The 19,899-nt window shown below is 51.0% G+C and overlaps 1 protein-coding gene across 1 annotated transcript in view; it reads right to left on the bottom strand.

Moving 5' to 3' along the window:
* Window positions 1-19,899, bottom strand: part of LOC140907321 (scavenger receptor cysteine-rich type 1 protein M130-like) — a 179,904-nt gene that overhangs the window by 122,692 nt on the left and 37,313 nt on the right. Inside the window, exons 5-10 of the mRNA XM_073333014.1 lie at window positions 19,559-19,876; window positions 19,165-19,479; window positions 16,279-16,593; window positions 15,643-15,705; window positions 15,253-15,567; window positions 12,313-12,332 (exon numbers count right to left, since the gene is read on the bottom strand). Coding sequence (XP_073189115.1) covers window positions 12,313-12,332; window positions 15,253-15,567; window positions 15,643-15,705; window positions 16,279-16,593; window positions 19,165-19,479; window positions 19,559-19,876 — 1,346 coding nt within the window. The remainder of the gene's footprint in view (window positions 1-12,312; window positions 12,333-15,252; window positions 15,568-15,642; window positions 15,706-16,278; window positions 16,594-19,164; window positions 19,480-19,558; window positions 19,877-19,899) is intronic.

The raw sequence follows: 19,899 nt of genomic DNA, 5'->3' as shown, positions 1-19,899 counted from the left end.
CCCGTGGAGGGGGGATTCTGCCCTCCAATGCCAGTCCGTCTTCCCCTCCCGACACCGGCGGATGGATCTCGCTCGCGGCCGTGGCGGGAGGCTCAATAGCAGTGCCTCCTTTCCTGGTCTTCCGGGGGGCTTCCGCGTCGGGTGGATGCAGCGGAGCTCGAGCCTTCCGCTTGCCTCGCTTCCCCTGGACTAGGGTCCAGCCCTCCATAGCATCATCTGGGGGCTGGTTAGCAGGGGTCGTGTCGGGGGGCGGAGGCGATGGTTTAGGTGTTCGGGGAGGTAGCGGTGGGGCAACATAAGGGGCGGGGGCTTCTCCTTGGGGAGGGCCCTCTCTTATACCCGATAATATCCTTGCCACACCCTCCTCCATGGGCTCTATTGGGTTGGTACTAGCAAGGGTGGAAACCCCTTGCTCGCCCGCGCATTGTAGGGAAGGTATCTCTTGGGCCCGGACGGGAGCAGCGATGGGTCGAGTAGGAGGAGGGTTGGTTTCAGGTACTGGGCAGCCAGGGGCATTGGCAGCGACGGGGCCAATGTCCTGCCGGGTCTCGGGGGTTTCGGGTGCCCCTCCCCCCCGAGCCAAAGGGCAGTCTCTGCGGACATGCCCCGCTGAGCGGCAGAGGTAGCACCGGGCCTCTCCGGTAGAATAAAAGACCCGATAGCGGGCTCCCTCGTAGGGGACTAGAAAGGACCCCTCAAGCGCCTCTCCGTCACGTGCCCCTGCCGGTGGTAGAAGCTGCACTTGCCGGCGGAACGAAAAAATGTGACGGAGGGTGGGGTTCTTGCAGCCCAACGGGAGAGGGCTGATGACAGAAACAAGTTTCCCCAGGGTGGAAAGAGCGGGTAACAGGGCAGCATTGGGTAAGAAGGGAGGAACGGAGGTAAGGACGAGGCGAACGCCCAGGTCTTCTAACGGTTCTAGGGGGACAAACACCCCCCCTACCGTCAGGCCCCTCTCCACCGCCTCCTGGGCGGCATCCTCCGAGGCTAAGAAGAAAACGACCTTCCCATACATCTTGGAGGCCGCCACAATAGCCGTGGGTCCTACCACCTTCGCCAACGCCTGCACGTATGTCTCCACGTGGGGCGAGGCGGACACCAGGAGGCAACGGACGCCGTGCTTCCTGGTCAAGGCGGGGAAAGGGCCTCGGCCGCTGGTGATGGTGGCGGAGGCAGGGGGTGGGGGCGAGATGACGAGGCGGCTGGCAGCGGGGAGCCCGCTGCCGCCCGGGCATACGTCCTGGGGGCCGGGGGAGGGACAATCGCAGAGCTGGTGGAGGGAAACGCTGGGAGGGGCGCCACGGTTGATGACGAGGCCGCAGCGGTGGGGGCAGCTCCCGCCATGGAGGGCTCAGTGGTTTTAGCGGGGCCCTTTCCCTTCCACCCGCCCTGGCCCTTCTTGCGAACCGGGGGGGTTTCCTAGTATCTGGGGGGGTGGTGGGTGCAGCAGCAGCAGCAATCACCCTGGTGCCTCCTGCTACCGGTGCCCCAGCAGGGGGGGTGGCAAGTACCTTAACAATAGTAGTAGCGGGGGGACCTTGGGGGTTGGGCAGGGGTGGTGGTGGGGAAGGGACAACTAATTTTATTAAAGCAGTCTCGCCCCTCTCGTTCCCCGCCATTGTGAGCAGGGAGAGACAGGGAGACACCGGAAGGAGGAGGGGGGAGGGGAGAAGGCAGAATAGCCCCTCCCTCCGCTGGCTGCGGACGGGAAGGGAAAAAATGCCGAGGGAGGGGGGCTGGGAGGAAGGGGGGAACAAAATCGGGGTCCAGTAAAAGGGGCAAGTTGTAGGATAAGCAGTCCGGGGGGGGTGCAGACCCACACACGTTTGTCCAAAGAGTCTCGGTTGGTCGGTTGTTAGGTCCGGTCCGGAAGGCAAAGTTCAAAGCAAACAGCTGGATCCGAAGGGAGATGGCAGATTGCCAGCAGGGACAGACTGCGGGGGGGCCGTGACAGTTGTAATAACGATGGGGGGGTAGGGGCACCGATGGATCGGGGGTGGGGGTCTCCACGCCACACCCCCTGTGCCGCCACAAACGCAAATAATCACAGTCAAACTCCCCCCCACGAGAGTATAATTCAAAAAGTTACTCAATCTCACGGCCTCCGTCACGATGATTTATATTATTTCTTCTGTAAATCTCCGTCTCCGGCTGTGTTGGCTGTGTTCCAAGTCCTCCGGTATGTTAAGAATGTTGTAAGATCCGAGCTGCTGACACAACGGCTGGGTCTGGGGGTTTCCACTCCCCCCTCCGGACAGCAAAATCGGCAATCTTCCCCCCCCTCCTCCGGGGGCTCAGCTGAGGCAAATAGCTGCGCCCGAAAGCAGGCGTGGGGGGGGGATGGCCGGCGAAGGACGTAAACGGAAAAAAAACACAAAAAATGAAAAGAAAAAACAAAAAAGTGTCTGGCCCGGTCGGGGGGGGGACTAAGGCAGGTGCAAAAAGTAAGAAAAATCCGGGCCAGGGGGCTTTAGGAAAGAATAGAAAGCAGATAGCTGAGGAGCGAGCAAAAGACGTTCCGTTTCCTAACAGGGAAGGTTCCAGAACAATCAGGAACCTTCTGGAGACAATTAAGACAGGCTGATTAGAACACCTGCAGCCAATCAAGAAGCTGCTAGAATCAAGTAAGGCAGGCTAATCAAGGCATTTGGGTTTTGAAAAGGAGCTCACTTCAGTTTGTGGTGTGGTGTGAGGAGCTGGGAACAAGAGGCACTAGGAGCTGAGAGGGAGAATGCGGACTGTTGGAGAAGTGAGGTGCACAAGCATTATCAGACACCAGGAAGAAGGTCCTATGGTGAGGATAAAGAAGGTGCTGGGAGGAGGCCATGGGGAAGTAGCCCAGGGAGTTGTAGCTGTCTCACAGCTGTTCCAGGGGGCACTCTCGACAGCTGCATTCCACAGGGCCCTGGGCTGGAACCTGGAGTAGAGGGCGGGCCCGGGTTCCCCCCAAATCCTCCCAACTCCCGGTCAGACACAGGAGGAGTCAACCTGGACTGTGGGTTCAGAAAAACGGCCAAGCTGAGGGCTGCTGTGAAGCTCGAAGGCGAGCAAATCGGTCAATAAGCGCAAGGCCCACCAAGATAGAGCAGGAACTTTGTCACTATATATATCTATATCTATCTGTGATTGGTTCCCACCCCACACAAGGCCTTGAGGGGTTAAAGTGGCTAGGCAGGACAATTAACTTCCCAGGCTGTGCCTGAAGAATAGGACTGCCAACTTTCTACTCGTACAAAACCGAACACTCTTGCCCTGTCCCCCGCTTCCCCTTTTCTGAGGCCCTGCCTCCCACTCACTCCATCCTGTCGTTCCCCCCCACATTGTCGTTCACTTTCCCCACCTTCACTCACTCACTCACTTCTCATTTACACCAGGCTGGCTCAGGGAGCTGGGGTGTGGGTTCCAGCGTGGGGACAGAAATGAGGACTTCAGAGTGCGGGAGGGGGCTCCAGGCTGAGTCAGTGGGTTGGGATGCAAGAGGGGGTGAGGGATCCAGCTGGGGGTGCAGGATCTGGTGCCGGGCCAGGGATGAGGGATTTGCGGTGTAGGAGGGTGCTCTGGTCTGTGACCAAAGGATTCAGAGAGCAGGAGGGGGATCAGGGCTGGGGCAGGGGTGTGGGGGGGCAGAGTGAGGGCTCTGGCTGTGGGTGCGGGCTCTGGGGTGGGGCTGGTGATGAGGGGTTTGGGGTGCAGAAGTGTGCTCTTGGTTGGGACTGAGGGCTTCGGAGGGCGGGAGGGGGACCAGGGCTGGGTCAGGGGGTTGGGGCATGGGAGGGGGTCAGGGGTGCAGGCTCTGAGCCGCACCTACCTGAAGCAGCTCCCAGAAACAGCGACATGTCCCTCCTCTGGCTCCTGTGCCTAGGAGCAGCCAGGGAGCACTGCCCCCGCAGCTCCTGTTGGCCACAGTTCCCAGCCAATGTTGAGCTGCGGGGGTGGCGCTTGGGTGGGGGCAGTGTGCAGAGCCCCCTAGCTGCTCCTACGCGTAGGAGCCAGAAAGGGGGAATCCAGATAGGTAGGAAGAAGCCCAGGGAAACTGCAGCACGGAGTAGGACCATACAGCCCTTGGATGCTTGTTAGAGGGTCGCATGGCTGGAAGCCAGTGTAGAGGCAGGCCCAGGTTCCTTATCAGCCACTGGGAAGTGGCCCAGGGTGCTGGGGATGCCAGCTGGACAGCTCGTCCACAAGGACTTTGAATTCCCTGGAAGGGGAGAACCTTCGTGGCTCAGCCCTCTGGCCAGGTCACTAAAAGGAAGCTGCAGCTCTAAGAGTGAGAGGGGCCATAGGGTGAAAGAGACGATGGGTAGAGACACCAACAGAGAAGGGTAGTGCCTGGCAAGAGCTAATCCCCAGAGCTACCAGGAGGAGGCACCACATGCAGTGAGTTGACCCCGTGAAAATATCCAAAGATAGCGTTGGTCCTTTTGGCCACAGCATGGCACTGGGATTTCATGCTGAGTTGTTTGTCCGCTATGTCACCTAAATCCTCTTCCGAGTCACAGGAATATGACCTTGCGTTTTATTAAAGCTCAGTGTTTGAATGGACCAAGCTAACCAAGTGATCCAGATCACAATATCTCCATAACATCCCCCACTTATAAAGGGAATCGCCTACTCAGTCACCTTCACCTGTTGCTTTCCCTGTTCTCTTTCCTTTTCTCCAGGATCTGCAGGTGTCATTTTGGGGGGAGTTCTCCTCCTCTCTTTGCCCTGGAACAGGGTAGCACAGCCCCTGAGATTTCCCTCCTCAGTCTCCATGGGTCAGTGACATGTCTCAGTAATGTCTTCTTCATTTTTCTCTTTTTGAAAGTAAATTGCTGTATTTCTGTGTCTTCATATGACCCCCTGACCCTGTTGAATGCAGATGATTGGAAACTCCTTTTCTCATCATTTCTATTTCCATTCTATCCTTCTACAGATGAAGTGACCAAACTGCACGCAGGATTGGTGGTGAAGGAAAGAAAGATATTTCTGTGAAATAGCGATGTACTCTGCAAGCATTCTGGTATTGATTCCACTGTGGGTTCATCCAGAGAACACTTCTGGCTTCTCCACTAGTCAGTACTCGGCTCAGCATTGACTTTAAACTATATTCGTAGATTGTCATGGAAATAAATATCCCACTGTGTGAAAATGATCGGTTTTACTGGGGTTTCGAGTAACAACTCAGTGACTTGTTACTTGTTTTAGCCTTATTGCTTCAGTGGAAACCCAGATTCTTATTAACTCTCCTCTTGTCATTATTTTCTATTCAATTTATTTATTTTCCTAGCAGAAATATTCATCCTCTCTATTTATTGCTAATGGGGAATTCTTTTTACCATTTCCTTCAGTTCAGGTGTGAATTACCCAGAAAGAATTTCCCATTTATCTCCTTGGATTCAGGGAAAGTTTCAGATCTGAATTAGGTTTAGTAACAACCATGTTGCTCATCTCAGAATGATCTCTTGCTGGTGTCTCACTGTTAACCACATGCCTGACGGAACATTCAGTGTCAACCCACCTCCCATCAAACAGCTGGCCATACCCAGAGGTGGCCCACTCTTGTCTCCTGGTTTGTTGTATCTCAGCCTCTCCCTGTGATGAACCCTGGAAACTGCACAATTCATCTGGAAAGAAACACTTCCACAACAGGGAAGACTTTCAGAAAGGATTTAATATGCAAAAAGGCACAAATTCAAGATGAAGAAATTACAGGCATAAAAAAGCAGGAAACGTCCACCCCTTGAAACAATGGAAAATTATACAAAGAAAGTTTATGAATCTTTTCCCTCTCACACTTGTATTTCTTGCAACTTCACACAAATCTTACAGAAACACCTGCTTTGTCTGTCAGACTGGAAGGGACTGTCTCTGGACCATCATAACAGAGGGAGCATTTCTAAGAGAAAGAGGCGAAGCATTTACATGAGCACAAGGTTATTTTCTCCAATCACATTGTTCTGATATTGATCCCCCAGAATCACAATGTCCCACATCATCATAACCTGTGTCTCCCAGAGGCAGGAACAAGGTTTCCTTCTCCATCCCAGATACACCTTCACTCCTTTGCGAGTGCAGACTCCCACCTGAAAGTACCAAAGGAGACACATGCAGTCAGTGGATCCACTCTATGGTGATGGGCAGCAGCAGAGCAAGGCGGCGTTTACAGCAGTGGTTCTCAAACTTATCTGATCAGCACCCTTCTTTGTGTCCATTGTAGTTGATGCCATCCACCCCCACCACACAAGTACATCTACCGATTTACAAAAATCAACGTGCAACTCTCACTAAATATGAAAAGCAGTCGGGCATTGAGTCACAAAGAGCCATGTAAGTACATAGCTCCCTGGCCGTCGAGCTCTGAAGGCAGGACTACCGCCAGCAGCAGCGGAGAAGTAAGAGTGGCAACACCATACGCTGCCATCCTTACTTCTGCGCTGCTGCTGGTGGCGGCGCTGCCTTCGAAGCTGGGCACCTGGAAAGTAGCCGCTGCTCTCTGCTCTGGCTTCTCATACTGCCCCAGAATATATTCTGTGCTCCACAGTCTGAGAACCTTTGCTCTATGGTGTGGGTTAGGATTTGTTCCCCCTTCAGTCTTCTGGCTTGGTCTAGAACAAGTTCTAATCCATCATCTCGATACATAGTCTAGAAATTAAAACCTTTGGTTTCCAGACCAGCTAACACTGCCCAGTGCCAGCTATAGCTACCTGTACATTGGTGAAAAAAATCCCAAGCACTTACCAGCCAGGAGCACTTACTTAAGGACATCAGAACTGTCACTCTGCCCTAACAATGAAGATAAGCATCAAGTACTAAGCAATGCACATTTCATCACCACTGCACCTCCTCTGCTCATGGCACAACAGGGAGGGGAGTGGAAATTTAGGCCAAGGATAATGGGCTAAGCCCGACTTTTACAGGAAGTGTCATGGGCTCTTTAGCATTTGTGCAGCAGTAACATGACTTTGGTTTATAAGATTCTGCCCAAAAGATACACGTTCAGTAAATAGGTAGGAATCCAGTACATCAAGAGTAGGGCAGCCACACAAGGATTTGAACCTAGAGCTTGAGGGAATCCTAGCTATCTTGCTGGTTTGACCAGGAAGTACCACCCAGCACAGATCCTACTTTTCCTCTCTCTATTTCAGGCACTGAATCCTCTTCTTTGAGGGGAGGGAATGGAGAGATGAGAAAAGGAGAGTTTTTCTCACAGGTGTTGGGTTGGCCAGGGCTGTTCCCTTGCTGTGAACTCCACATTTCCAGCTACCCCACTCTGCAGAGACACTGGGAAGTGCAAACAGTTCTCCACTCACCTGTCTGTGCATCCCTGTCCCTGTCACTCGCCCCAGTGCCTTTGTCATCATTCTGCCCCAAGCCAGGGTCACCTTCAGGGACAGACACTTCTCTGGCATCATCGTAAACAGCCCCTGGGACATCTCCAGGCAGGGCAGGGTCATCTGACGTGAAGATGGGAAGTAATTAAGAGAATATTCACAGTAAAGACAGAAATAAACTACAAGCTGCAGATGCACCAGCCTCACTGGTCCCTGGGCAGTCCACCTTCAGGGCACTAAGAGAAGCCCTCCTCTGGAACCCTCAGACTGGGGGATTTCACATATCACATTGATTTGATATATTTCAGGAGCTAATTGTGAGGATCCTAGAGCTCCCAGATTACAAGCGTGGAGGGGGCGGGGAGCCAGCTAATAAGATTGGAACATGGGTCCTTGGGTGCAAAATCTCTGTGTCCCCCGCAGCACAGCATGTCTGACACAGATGTATATAAGCTGGGGCAGTGGCCTGAGCCAAGTATGACGTGGGCAGCTCCTGAGCAAACTGCTCCTTCAGTCCCTGCAATGGGCTTTTATTATGCCTTAGGACATCACATGCTTCCCTACACCTGGGCCTCTACACAGCTCTTGTCATGCACCTGGTCAGCGCCCCCAGCGTTACGCCAATACAGAATACTGGTGGGTGAACTTCCTGGTTTTCTTAACAAACCACTATTGTCCCTACTGGGAAATACAGTTAGTTTTTCATCAGGGTGACATTGCTTCCAGGAGGCGGATTCACTGCTCACCTCGGCCGTCTGGAGTCTGGGGGACGTCGTTCAAGGCAGGCTCCTCCACGTTATCGTAATCCAACTGAGACCCCCCTGGGGAAACTCTCCCTGGAACGGCAAACACCACACTCAGCCCATGACACCAGCAGCGTCTCTTCAGCGCAGGTGGCCCTTCTAACTAGAGCTGTGTATCATGGCACGTGTGAGGGGAAGTCACAGGGGCCCATGGGGAGAAGGGCACAAGTCAGAGAACTACAGTAAAACAGGAGTCCCAGAAATAACAAGGGGCCAATCCTGTCCCTGCAGAATCCAACAGCAGCTCTTTCACGTGTTTCCGTGGGAGCAGGATTTGGTCCTGTGCTAAGATAACAGGTTGGAACATGGGCACTGCCAGGCCAGAGCCGTCCTGTGTGAATCCAGCTGATCTCTGCAGACAGGTTTGAATTTTCCTGTTACACTGGGGAGGGGGAACCTCCCCTCTGCAGGAATTAAAGCTCCCGCTGGAAGGTTAATGGCCTGATCCTTTGTGAGCTCCTGCTCCTCACTAGACTCTCAGGCAGCCCAGGACTCAGCTTGGCAGCGCTCCAGCTTCTCAGCAGAACTGGCTCATCTGCTCAGTGTCTCCTCCCCCAGCCACAGGCTAAACTCCCACAGGGCCCAAATCATGGACTCCCTTGAGAGCAACTGGGGGAGAAATGCCGCCCCGTCTATGATTAGAGATGGGGCCAGGCCCGGAAGTTCAGGTCCAGGATTTTGCTTCAGCCTGTTACAGCGACAGGTGCCAGCCCCAAAACGGAGATCCAGAGCTGGGGTCAGAATCTGCAAATCCCTCTGCCCCCCAAAGTTCTGGTGGGTTCGGATCAGTGAGTTGGGCTAAGCCCATCTGTAATTATAACACAGGACAATCTTCCTCTCTCTCTCGGGGGCAAGAGATGAGCCCTGCTGGGCACTGACCCCTTCCACCCAAAGAGACTGACCCATCTCCTCCATCTCCTCACCTGGGGAGGTCACTGGGAGCCACTCCGAGGGGTGTGTGCTCAGGAGATGGTCACATGTTCCCATCCTGAGATTCTGACAGAAATCCTGTTCAATGGGATGAGACCCGACTGTGTACAATGGGAACCGTGTGTGTGTGTGTGGGGGGGGGGGGGTTGGAAATGGCTGCAATTGCAGAAAGTGTGATAGAAATTCATTTCTCTGCCCAGATGTGGGTCTCTCGGCCCCTCCCCCGTTACCTTCTTCTGATCCAGGATCGTTTTCCCCCTCGCTGTCCCCGGTGTAATACTGCAGCTTCGTCACTGAGTCATCTGAATAGGAGACTGGAGAGACGAGAACCAGAAATTCATTACAGTGAGAACAGCAGAACTGCGGGACTGGGAACACATCTGGGGCCTGGAGCAGGATTTCCAGTCTCAGTCTATACCTTCTTCTACAGGACATGGTGACTCACAGCAACTCTGAGCGGTGAGAGGCTGACTCAGACTCCCCAAGAGAAATCTCCATGTTATTGTGATAAATGTGACTGAGGGGATGATACGATCTGACCTGAAGGATGCTGTGGTGAGTGAAAGGCCCGTCTCTGGCTGCTGGTCCAGGGAAGTTCCACAATTCTCCTGGCCTCCTCAGCCATAGAGGGGACTCCTCCTGCTTAAGGGTAAATACCCACCTCCCCCATGAATCAGTCGATCAGCTCTCCGTGGTGTTTCCAGATTAAACCAAGAAAGGCCCAGAGCAAAGTCTGTGATTCATAAATTTGTTAGTCTCTATGGTGCCACAAGTACCCCCTTTTTTTTTGTGATTCACTGTAACCATCTTGGCAGTGATGCTGGGAGATGCCCTGAGCATGTTCCCAGAGCCCCACCACAGCACAGCCCTTGGGCAGGATGTTCCCATCAGACATTGAGACAAAATGGCACAAAGGATAAAAGGGCCGGGACTCAAAGTCATGAGGCTTTCCTGAGCTGATCTCTCTGCTCCGGGGGCAGGAGGGAGCCGACCCAGCAGACCAGTGGCTGCGGTGGGAGGGGGGCACAGAACATCCACTGCTCCAAAGAAGTTTTCAAATGATAGTTTAGCCTGCCCCAGACAGTCGCTTTCCTGACCCCTCACTGGTTACACGCCAAGGCTGCAGGACGGGCAGATGGGAAATTAACTGCCCCTAGAATTGGGACACTCAGTGTATGGTGGGAAGGAAACCCATCTCCCTCAGTCTACATGAGTAACTGCTGGTCTCACCACAGACCCAGCTCCCACAGCTAGAGCTTGGCAAAAAAAAAACAGATGGTTTGGTTTTCTGACCGTTGGGGGAAAAAAGCAAAACATAAGATTGTTTTGAGTTGAGCCAAAAATGACTTTTTGGGGCAATTTTTGGGAAATGCAAAAGTAAAAAAAAAGTTTAATGTTGAATGAAACCATTTGGTGTTCTTTTGGACATTCGTTAATTTTTTTTTCCCGATAATATTAAAGGAAATTTCTAATGGAAAAGTAATATCCAATTGAAAAAAACAAAATGTTTTCTTTTGAAAGTGTCGAAATGAAATGAATCGTTCTGTGTGTATTTGGAACAATTGGGTGAAATCGACAAGAATTTGTGAAATGTTTGGGTGTCTCTGAATCTCCATTTTTCACCAAAACATTTCGCAATGGAGACTTGTGCCCAGCTCCAATGACAAGCTCACAGGGCGGAAGCTGCAGCGATTTAACTCTGGGTCAGGGCCTCAGATGGACAGGGCATTAGATAGCTGCTCCCTGTTAAGAGTGAGACCCACAGACCTGAGCGACTGAACATCTCCTGCTTTTTTCTCATCAGGTTATAATCAATCTCCTCGTACACGGCTTCAGAGAAGGGATCCAAGGGTCTTCTGGAGCCTGAAAACAAAGGGCAGGGTTTGCACAGGGTCATTGAAACCAGAGATGGGAAACACTATGGGATCATCCAGCCCCTCCCCGTGGGCCCAGTGCGAGCCTGAACCCTACCACACATTCCCACTGCTGGAATTTAAATGAGCCAGGTGACAGTATTTCTTTCCACAACAGCACTTTGATGATGGTTCCCAGGGCTAATTCGCTGTCAGGAAGCTTCCTCACATTCATCTTAAATGGTTTTTTAATCTCATCTCATTATTTCTGGCTATTCCCCTTTGGAGCAGCTTAAATAATTCTTCCCCCACCCAGGTGTTTATCTGCAAAATGGTGAGAACATCTTTTTTTTCATTGAGTTTAAGGCCAGACGGGACCATTAGAACATCTAGTCTGACCTCCTGTATAATACAGGCCACTGCATTTCACCCAGATAGCAATAGGTTTGAGCCCAAAGATGCACTTCGAGTAAAGCATTTCAGTCCTCAGGAGAATAAGCTATTGTGTGCCACAGGCAGAAAGCAGGAGTGAGTAAGGTACCACCAATGCCCAAGGGCCCCGTAGTGGCAGGGAACTGATTACTTGAGAGATGCCTTGATAATCGTGGCTGGCGATTCATGCTCCATGGTTCAGAGGAAGAGGAAAATCCCCCAAGGTCCCTTTTTACCAATCTGACCTTGGGGGAAATTCCTTCCTGACCCCAAATCTGACAATTGGTTTGACCCTGAACATGTGGAAAGACACACCAGCCAGATATCTTCGAAAGAGGTTTCTCTGTATCACCTCAGAGGACTGGTCCAGCCCATCCAGTGTCACAGCTCCCTCTGGCGACTCGTGGCGAACCGGGGAAGTCCCGGATGACTGGAAAAAGGCTAATGTAGTGCCAATCTTTAAAAAAGGGAAGAAGGAGGATCCTGGGAACTACAGGCCAGTCAGCCTCACCTCAGTCCCTGGAAAAATCATGGAGCAGGTCCTCAAAGAATCAATCCTGAAGCACTTGCATGAGAGGAAAGTGATCAGGAACAGCCAGCATGGATTCACCAAGGGAAAGTCATGCCTGACGAATCTAATCGCCTTTTATGATGAGATTACTGGTTCTGTGGATGAAGGGAAAGCAGTGGATGTATTGTTTCTAGACTTTAGCAAAGCTTTTGACACGGTCTCCCACAGTATTCTTGTCAGCAAGTTAAGGAAGTATGGGCTGGATGAATGCACTATAAGGTGGGTAGAAAGCTGGCTAGATTGTCGGGGTCAACAGGTAGTGATCAATGGCTCCATGTCTAGTTGGCAGCCGGTATCAAGTGGAGTGCCCCAAGGGTCGGTCCTGGGGCCGGTTTTGTTCAATATCTTCATAAATGATCTGGAGGATGGTGTGGATTGCACTCTCAGCAAATTTGCGGATGATACTAAACTGGGAGGAGTGGTAGATACGCTGGAGGGGAGGGATAGGATACAGAAGGACCTAGACAAATTGGAGGATTGGGCCAAAAGAAATCTGATGAGGTTCAATAAGGATAAGTGCAGGGTCCTGCACTTAGGACGGAAGAACCCAATGCACAGCTACAGACTAGGGACCGAATGGCTAGGCAGCTGTTCTGCGGAAAAGGACCTGGGGTGACAGTGGACGAGAAGCTGGATATGAGTCAGCAGTGTGCCCTTGTTGCCAAGAAGGCCAATGGCATTTTGGGATGTATAAGTAGGGGCATAGCGAGCAGATCGAGGGACGTGATCGTTCCCCTCTATTCAACATTGGTGAGGCCTCATCTGGAGTACTGTGTCCAGTTTTGGGTCCCACACTTCAAGAAGGATGTGGATAAATTGGAGAGAGTCCAGCGAAGGGCAACAAAAATGATTAGGGGACTGGAACACATGAGTTATGAGGAGAGGCTGAGGGAGCTGGGATTGTTTAGCCTGCAGAAGAGAAGAATGAGGGGGGATTTGATAGCTGCTTTCAACTACCTGAAAGGGGGTTCCAAAGAGGATGGCTCTAGACTGTTCTCAATGGTAGCAGATGACAGAACGAGGAGTAATGGTCTCAAGTTGCAGTGGGGGAGGTTTAGATTGGATATTAGGAAAAACTTTTTCACTAAGAGGGTGGTGAAACACTGGAATGCGTTACCTAGGGAGGTGGTAGAATCTCCTTCCTTAGAGGTTTTTAAGGTCAGGCTTGACAAAGCCCTGGCTGGGATGATTTAACTGGGAATTGGTCCTGCTTTGAGCAGGGGGTTGGACTAGATGACCTTCTGGGGTCCCTTCCAAACCCTGATATTCTATGATTCTATGATTCTGTAACTAAAGTCTGATGCTTCAGAGGAGGGCAAGAAACAAAACGAAGCAAAACAAAACACAAAGATGGGGTCTTCCCAGAATTCCTTCCTGACCCCTGCAGGAGACTGGCTGAAGCCCTGAAGCATGAGATCTGATTATAGTCATTGTCTTACTGCAAAGTTGTGACTGTTACATGTATGTTGATGGCAATCCCATCTTCTATCTTCTTGCCAAGGAGCTGGTCGCTAATGTTTGTATAAAGTGTGTTATAGATGTAAAATCCCCGACAAGTACCAGCCTTGAGTACAAGACAATAAAATGCTCCTTTCCCACACTTCTCCTTCCTAAGATTGTCTTTTCTACTGGATCACTCTTTTCACAACTATTTACCACAGCTCTATTTTTATACACCTTTTTTCCTTGATAATATTTCCAGTTTCTCTCGGTCCCTTTTCCATGATGTCTCTCCTCATGATATTCAGATCCCCTCCCTGTGGCAGATACTGCAGCTCCAGACAGTATCTTTGGGAATCACTAGATTAAAGCTATGAATGGTTTATGTTCTACTGCAAGTGGGACGGTTATCACAGCTCCTCCAGGAAGAAAAAACACTGAGTGAGTGTGTGTGTGTGTGGGTGGGTGGGTGATTAAGGTGAATCACTGAGATTGTAAACAACTCCAGAAAGGTAAAAACCTTCAGGGTGGTTTATACAGACTGGTTCAAACTGGGTTACCAGAGACCAAGAGACAAAGGAGGACTTCTGATATGAAAGGCTGAGTTTAAAAAGACCCAGGGCTTTCATTTTGATTCTGCAAATGGGCAGGACCTTCTGTCCATAGGGATCTCAACACTGAATCGTTGGAGGGATGTTGGTCTACCAGGCTGCCCATGAGGAAGATGGATGAATTCTGGTATGTTCAGCAAGTGTGGAGGAATTTTTATTGTTTTTAATATTTTCTCTGTCATACTTTTATCCTCGGAATAAGGTGTAATCTGCCGAGAGAGAGCTGGGTGGTAACTTGTAACTGCTGGCAATGCCCTGCTCATAGCCCTTGGGGAGAAAACACAGCATGGGGGCTGGCCTGTAGGCAGACTGGTTTGCTGGGGGTATCACAGTGGAAGGCAGGGGACTGTGCAGTCTTAAAAACCCCTGGCCGCAAGGAGATGGGACAGGGGTTTCCCACCCAGAGACAGGTGAGGGCTGGAGGCCTGAGTAGGCATTCCTGGAGTGGATCACCGGAGGGTGGGGGCAGGTGGGGATACAGATGCCGTTTCTCTGAAACTGTAAAGGTCCCTAGCCAGTATCATCTCCAGATTTCATGGCTGGGCTGTTCCACTGCCGGACAGTTAATGAAATAGTAAAAGAGAGAGGCGTTAACAGGCACCCTTGGCCAGCCCACCCAGCCTGGTATCGCCCCTCACCCTGACACCCTGCAGCCCCCCTGCTATTGCAGAAGCATTTCACACAGTGACACCAATCAGGACCCACCTCTGAGCTGTGCCCTGGCACTTCGCACCTGCGCCCCCAGGATGACTAAGACCAGGCAGAGCAGGGCCCCCAGGATAATGCAGATGACCACGGGCACCGTGACTCTCCCACTGTCGGTCGGAGGGCGACGCGGGGGAGCTGGATGGAAATGAACAAGCGACAGGGAGAGATGAGTCTGTGAGAGTCGTGGGAGCCCACAAACCTGTAGCAAGGGGGAGGTGACGTGTTTGTTCCCGGGGGGATCCTCACCTCTGAGAGTCCCTGGTTGTCTCCAGCTGTCACCTCCACAAACTCCCTCACAGCAGCACAGGGCCTGTTTGTTAGTGATTTAGGGCCCAAGTCCCTTGTGCTCTGTGCAGCAATGAGGACTCTCATAACAAACCAACACAGTGCGGCCTGTGATGGATACAGGGGCTATGTGGGCTGGTGCCTGAGCCAGTCTGACCTCACAAAGGTTCCACCCCTCAACATCCAGGATGCTCCAGCACACAGGAGATGGGAGGGCCTGGTCTGGGACCAAAGGGGATGGGTGGGCTAAACCATCCTTTTCCCTGAATATTACAGCATGTAGCAGAAACATCTCCTGTCACTCACCTGAGCAATTCACGGCAGCATCTTCCTTATGACCACAGTTGCTCTCACCCCAGGGCTTGGCAGGACAGTCCCAGAGAGATGACTCTGTCCCTCTGCAATTCAATGTCTCCACCCAGATGGGACCAGTCCCCTCACCGAATGCAGCCTCGCCCAGGGCAGATAGAGCAGATCCACAGCCCAGTTGTTTACACACAACGTTAGCATCCGCCATGTCCCAGAAGTCATCACAAACTGTTCCCCAGAAGCCACGGTACCAAACCTCCACTCTCCCCGAGCACCTGTCCTCTCCTCCCACGATGCGTAATTTCTCCTGGTCTAGAAATGCAGAAACCTCACATGTTACTGGGACAACTTAGGGACCAAGAGGGAGACAGTGAGAAGCAGAGATACCTGTGCAGCTTGGAGAGTTCGGGCATTCGGCAAACAGGGTCTGAGTTGGTTTTGGTTTTTTTCCTATGGAGAGAAAAAGCTGAGGTGAATGCACTGGGTTGTGTCTGTGATGTGGGAGTAGAATTTATCTGTATTTTAAACCCCTAATTTCAGCACTGTGGGAACTGAAATGTGAACTCTGGGTCATTTAATACTTAATTAATTTGCTATTCAGCTGTTACTCAGACACACAAGCCGACATGCACCCAGACTTGTGGGGGATTCCAGTTCTGACCCAAATTGCACAGCCTGGGCCCACCTCTGAGTGTTCATCCCAAAAGGATTAATAACCACAGAGCTGCCTCATGATGGTCTCTAGGGAGAGGCTTTTCTTGGCTCTCAGACTACCTTATCGCAGTGTCTAACACCGGTCTCTTTTAAGATTAATTGATTAACTTCCATGTTTGTTGTTAATCAGACAAATGATTGTTCCTATAAAACATCATGAAAATATGTTTGTATCTTGTGTTGAGAATTTAAATCTGCCTACACTGAGATGTGAACAACAACAAAAGTTCTATCCTAACCTTTCAATTAATTAAACACATCGTGTACATGTGGGTTTGCACACGCACATGCAGGTAGTTTCAGAATTACCAGTACAAGAAATATGGGTCTCTTCTGCTCGGTTATCACATGACTTTGGATCCCAGGGCTCTGACGGGCACTGCCAGAGGGAGCTGTGCTGCTCACTGCATGCAACGTGGTCCAGCCACGTGGGACCAGAACCTGGTCCATATTCAAAGTCTCTTGCAATCTGCCCTCCGTCCCCACAGTTCAGCTGTTTGCAGACAATTGCTGGGGTGACTCCAGACATCTGATTGGAGCAAACACTGCCCCACGTCCCATTGTAGAAAACCTCCAGCCGCCCTGCACAGTCACTGTCGCTCACCAGCCTCAGATCTGTGAACTCTAGAAGAAAATGCAAAAAAAGGGAATTTAAATCATTTGATTCTGAAATGAACTGGGGTTTGAAGAGTGAAATCCCAGCGATTGCTAACGATCCTGTGCATCATTCTGCAGGAGCAACGGCTAGAGAACCACTCCAAGAGTAAGAGACTCTTTTAGACACCACGGGCCCCTTCGAAATACAGTGGGCATCTCTGGAAGGCCACCATTTACCAGCGGCTACATACCGATTGTAATAGATAAAGGCTGGGAAGGATTGTGACATTGGCAGGCCAGATGCCAGCTCTTGCCCAGGCTGCAGGCCTTGGCTGAAAACTTACAATCTCGTAGCTGGAGACCAGGAAGGGTCACATGTGTGTTAGTTTTGCTGAAAACAGGTATTAGTCTTGAAAGAATGTATTGAGTGTTTAGACTTTATGAAATGCTGGTTAGTTGCTGCAGGCATTAATCTCACTTGTAATGTCTGTGGTCCATGCAACAAGAACATATGTAAGTTTTGCTTTATAACTGAAAATGTTTGCTCTGAACTTGTGAACTCAGGCACGGGAATGATCCCCGCCGCCCATCCCCTGCATGTAGTACATGCAGAAGGTCTTATCCCATTGATTTGAAGGCTGGAAGAGGGAAATAAAAATAATAGATGGGAAGATTTTTCATCTTTTTGGCTGTTTGAATTTGACAGGGCTAAAGAATCCAAACTGAAGTCCGAGACCCCAAGGGGTTACCCTTGGATCAGCGCTGAAGGACATTTGGACTTGACAGATCACTACAACTCTGTCACTCCGAGGATATAAATGGTAACTCATTTGTGTGTAGACGATTGCTTGCTTTAACCGTGTAAACAGCCATTTTATTTCTTTTTCCTAATGAATAAACCTGTATATAGTTTATTACAGGATTGGCTACAGGCATTGTCTTTGGTGTAAGATTCAGGGTACCAAGTGATCTGAGTAAGTGGCTGGTCTCTTGGGATTGGAAGAAACCTGAATGTGATGTGATTTTTGGTGTAAGTGACAACTTATCCCTAAGTCCAGTTTGTTTGGGTGACAATAGACTGGAGAGTCTAAGGGGACGGTCTGTGACTCCATGGCAAGATAGATACAGTGATCCAGGACTAAGTTCCCTCTGAGCTGCGTGGCCATATGGACGCACAGAAGGCTATCAAAGGCCACATAGGCAAGGAGCCACAGGGGCCTAGAGTGGAGAAGCACCTCTTCCTCAGCCCTGGAGCTGCCGCAGTGGGGAGACGTGCCTCTCCCCTGGCCCCAGGCTGCTGCAGCAAGAGAGGCCTTGGGGGAGTCCTCTCTTCCCGCTGCAGCCCCTTGGGCAGCCAGAACTACAAACCCCTCATCCCTGGCCCCACCCCAGAGCTCGCACCCCCAGTCAGAGCCCTCACCCTGTGCACAGCCACCCTCTGCCCCAGCCCTGAGTTGCCTCCCACACTCTGAACCCCTCAGCCCCAACCCCACCACACATCAACTCTAGACTGGTGCACAGAACAAAATTCATTCCGCACATGGATGTAAAAATTAGAGGGAACATTGTTTCAGGAGTTCACATCTGTTACAGGCTTGGTGAAATCTACTTATAGAACACATCAGCAGTTTGGGGTATTGCCTTGTTTCTCACCATCTGCCCTGAGGTGGGCACTCAGTGCCGTGAGCCTCTCCAGACAGTGTGACAGGGATCATGAGATCAAATAGTCTGACCTTCTGTAAAACAGCTGCATAGAGCCTAATAACTTGAGTTTGACGTAAGCATAGCTTCCAGAAAGGCATCCAGTCTAGACAGGAAGACTTCAAGAGATGCAGAATGCACCATTTCTCCGGTAGTTTGTTCCAATGGTTAATCACCCTCCCTGTTAAAAACCTGGGCCTTATTTCTGATCTGAATTTGTCTGGTTTCAGCTTCTAGCCATCGACTCTTGTTCTGCCTTTCTGCATTAGATTAAAGAGCCCTTTAGGAAGTGGTATGTTCTCCTTGTGAAGGGACTTATGCCCTATAAGCAAGTTACCTCTTGGTCGTTTTGATAAACTAAACAGATTCAGCATCTGAAATCTCTCACCGTAAGGCTTTTATTCATCAGATCACTTTTGTGGCTCTTCTCTGCTCCAATTTTTGTGGACATAAGAACTGGACACAGTATTCCAGTATCTGTCTCACCAGCACCATGTACAACAGTAAAATTTAGTCCCTACTCCTACTCACTACTCCCCTGTTTATACATCCAAGGTTCGCCTGAGCCCGTTTTGCCACACATGGCACTGGGAGCTCATGTTCAGTTATTTCTCCACTAGGACCCTACATCCTTTTCAGTCACTGCTTTCCATGATACAATCACCTTCAGATACCTGAGATGCAGCCTTCTAGCATTAGGGAAATCTTTCAATATCTCCAACACCTCTGGGTGGGAGCTGAGGACTTTCTTATGGTGACCTTGGTAGGTAGTTACACAAGGGAAAGGGAGGCAGAGACAGTCAGGGAGAGTGTCATTCTCAGCAATCTCCTTAAACATCTGCCCCCTCCATTTAATCCCCTGGTAACCAGGCTCACGTGAGCATTCCCAGAACAGACCTGAGCAGAGAACTCCCGCGTCCTCTTTGTGTCTGCAGTTGTGCTGGCCCCAGCCCCCGGAAGGACACGCCCAGAGATCGGATTCGTTCCCAGAGCAGTTCACATCGTCCAGCCAGATCTGCCCGGATCCTTGCCCATAATGAGCAGAGACAGTTGCATTGATGGCATGTCCACATCCCAGTTGTTTGCAGACGACATCAGAATCTGACAGATCCCAGGAATCATCACAGACTGTCCCCCAGCTGCCATTGTAATAAATCTCCACTCTCCCGGCACAGCGACCTGTCCCATTCACCAGTCTGATCTGCCGGCTCCCTGCAGGGATAGATCACAACTGTTAATATATATTTTCCTACTGAACAGAAAATGTTTGTGAGATTTGGAAATGAATCACCTGAGCAAAAGACACCGACGTCCTCAGCAATTCCTGCCTGGGCTGTCTCAGACGTGGAGATGTCACAGAGAGTCAGACGAGTCTCATTTCCTGCACACTGGACCCTTCTCAGCCCCACAGGGCCCGTTCCATTCTCAGACTTCAGGGGGGTAAAAACTTTCTCAGCGACTCCACACTGGAGCTCCCTGCACACCACGCTGGCATCATTCATGTCCCACTGGTCATCCAGCACTCTGCCCCACACACCACGGAGGGAAATCTCCACTCTCCCATCACACCGGCTCTCTCCATTCAGAAGTCTGAGTGATTCAGAGTGACCTGGGCTCAGGAGAGATGGGAAA

This window comes from Lepidochelys kempii, chromosome 1 (assembly GCF_965140265.1).
Source record: "Lepidochelys kempii isolate rLepKem1 chromosome 1, rLepKem1.hap2, whole genome shotgun sequence".
Classification (NCBI taxonomy): Eukaryota; Metazoa; Chordata; order Testudines; family Cheloniidae; genus Lepidochelys; species Lepidochelys kempii.
The sequence above is the reverse complement of the archived record's forward strand: the minus strand, read 5'-3'. Positions and strand labels throughout refer to the sequence as shown.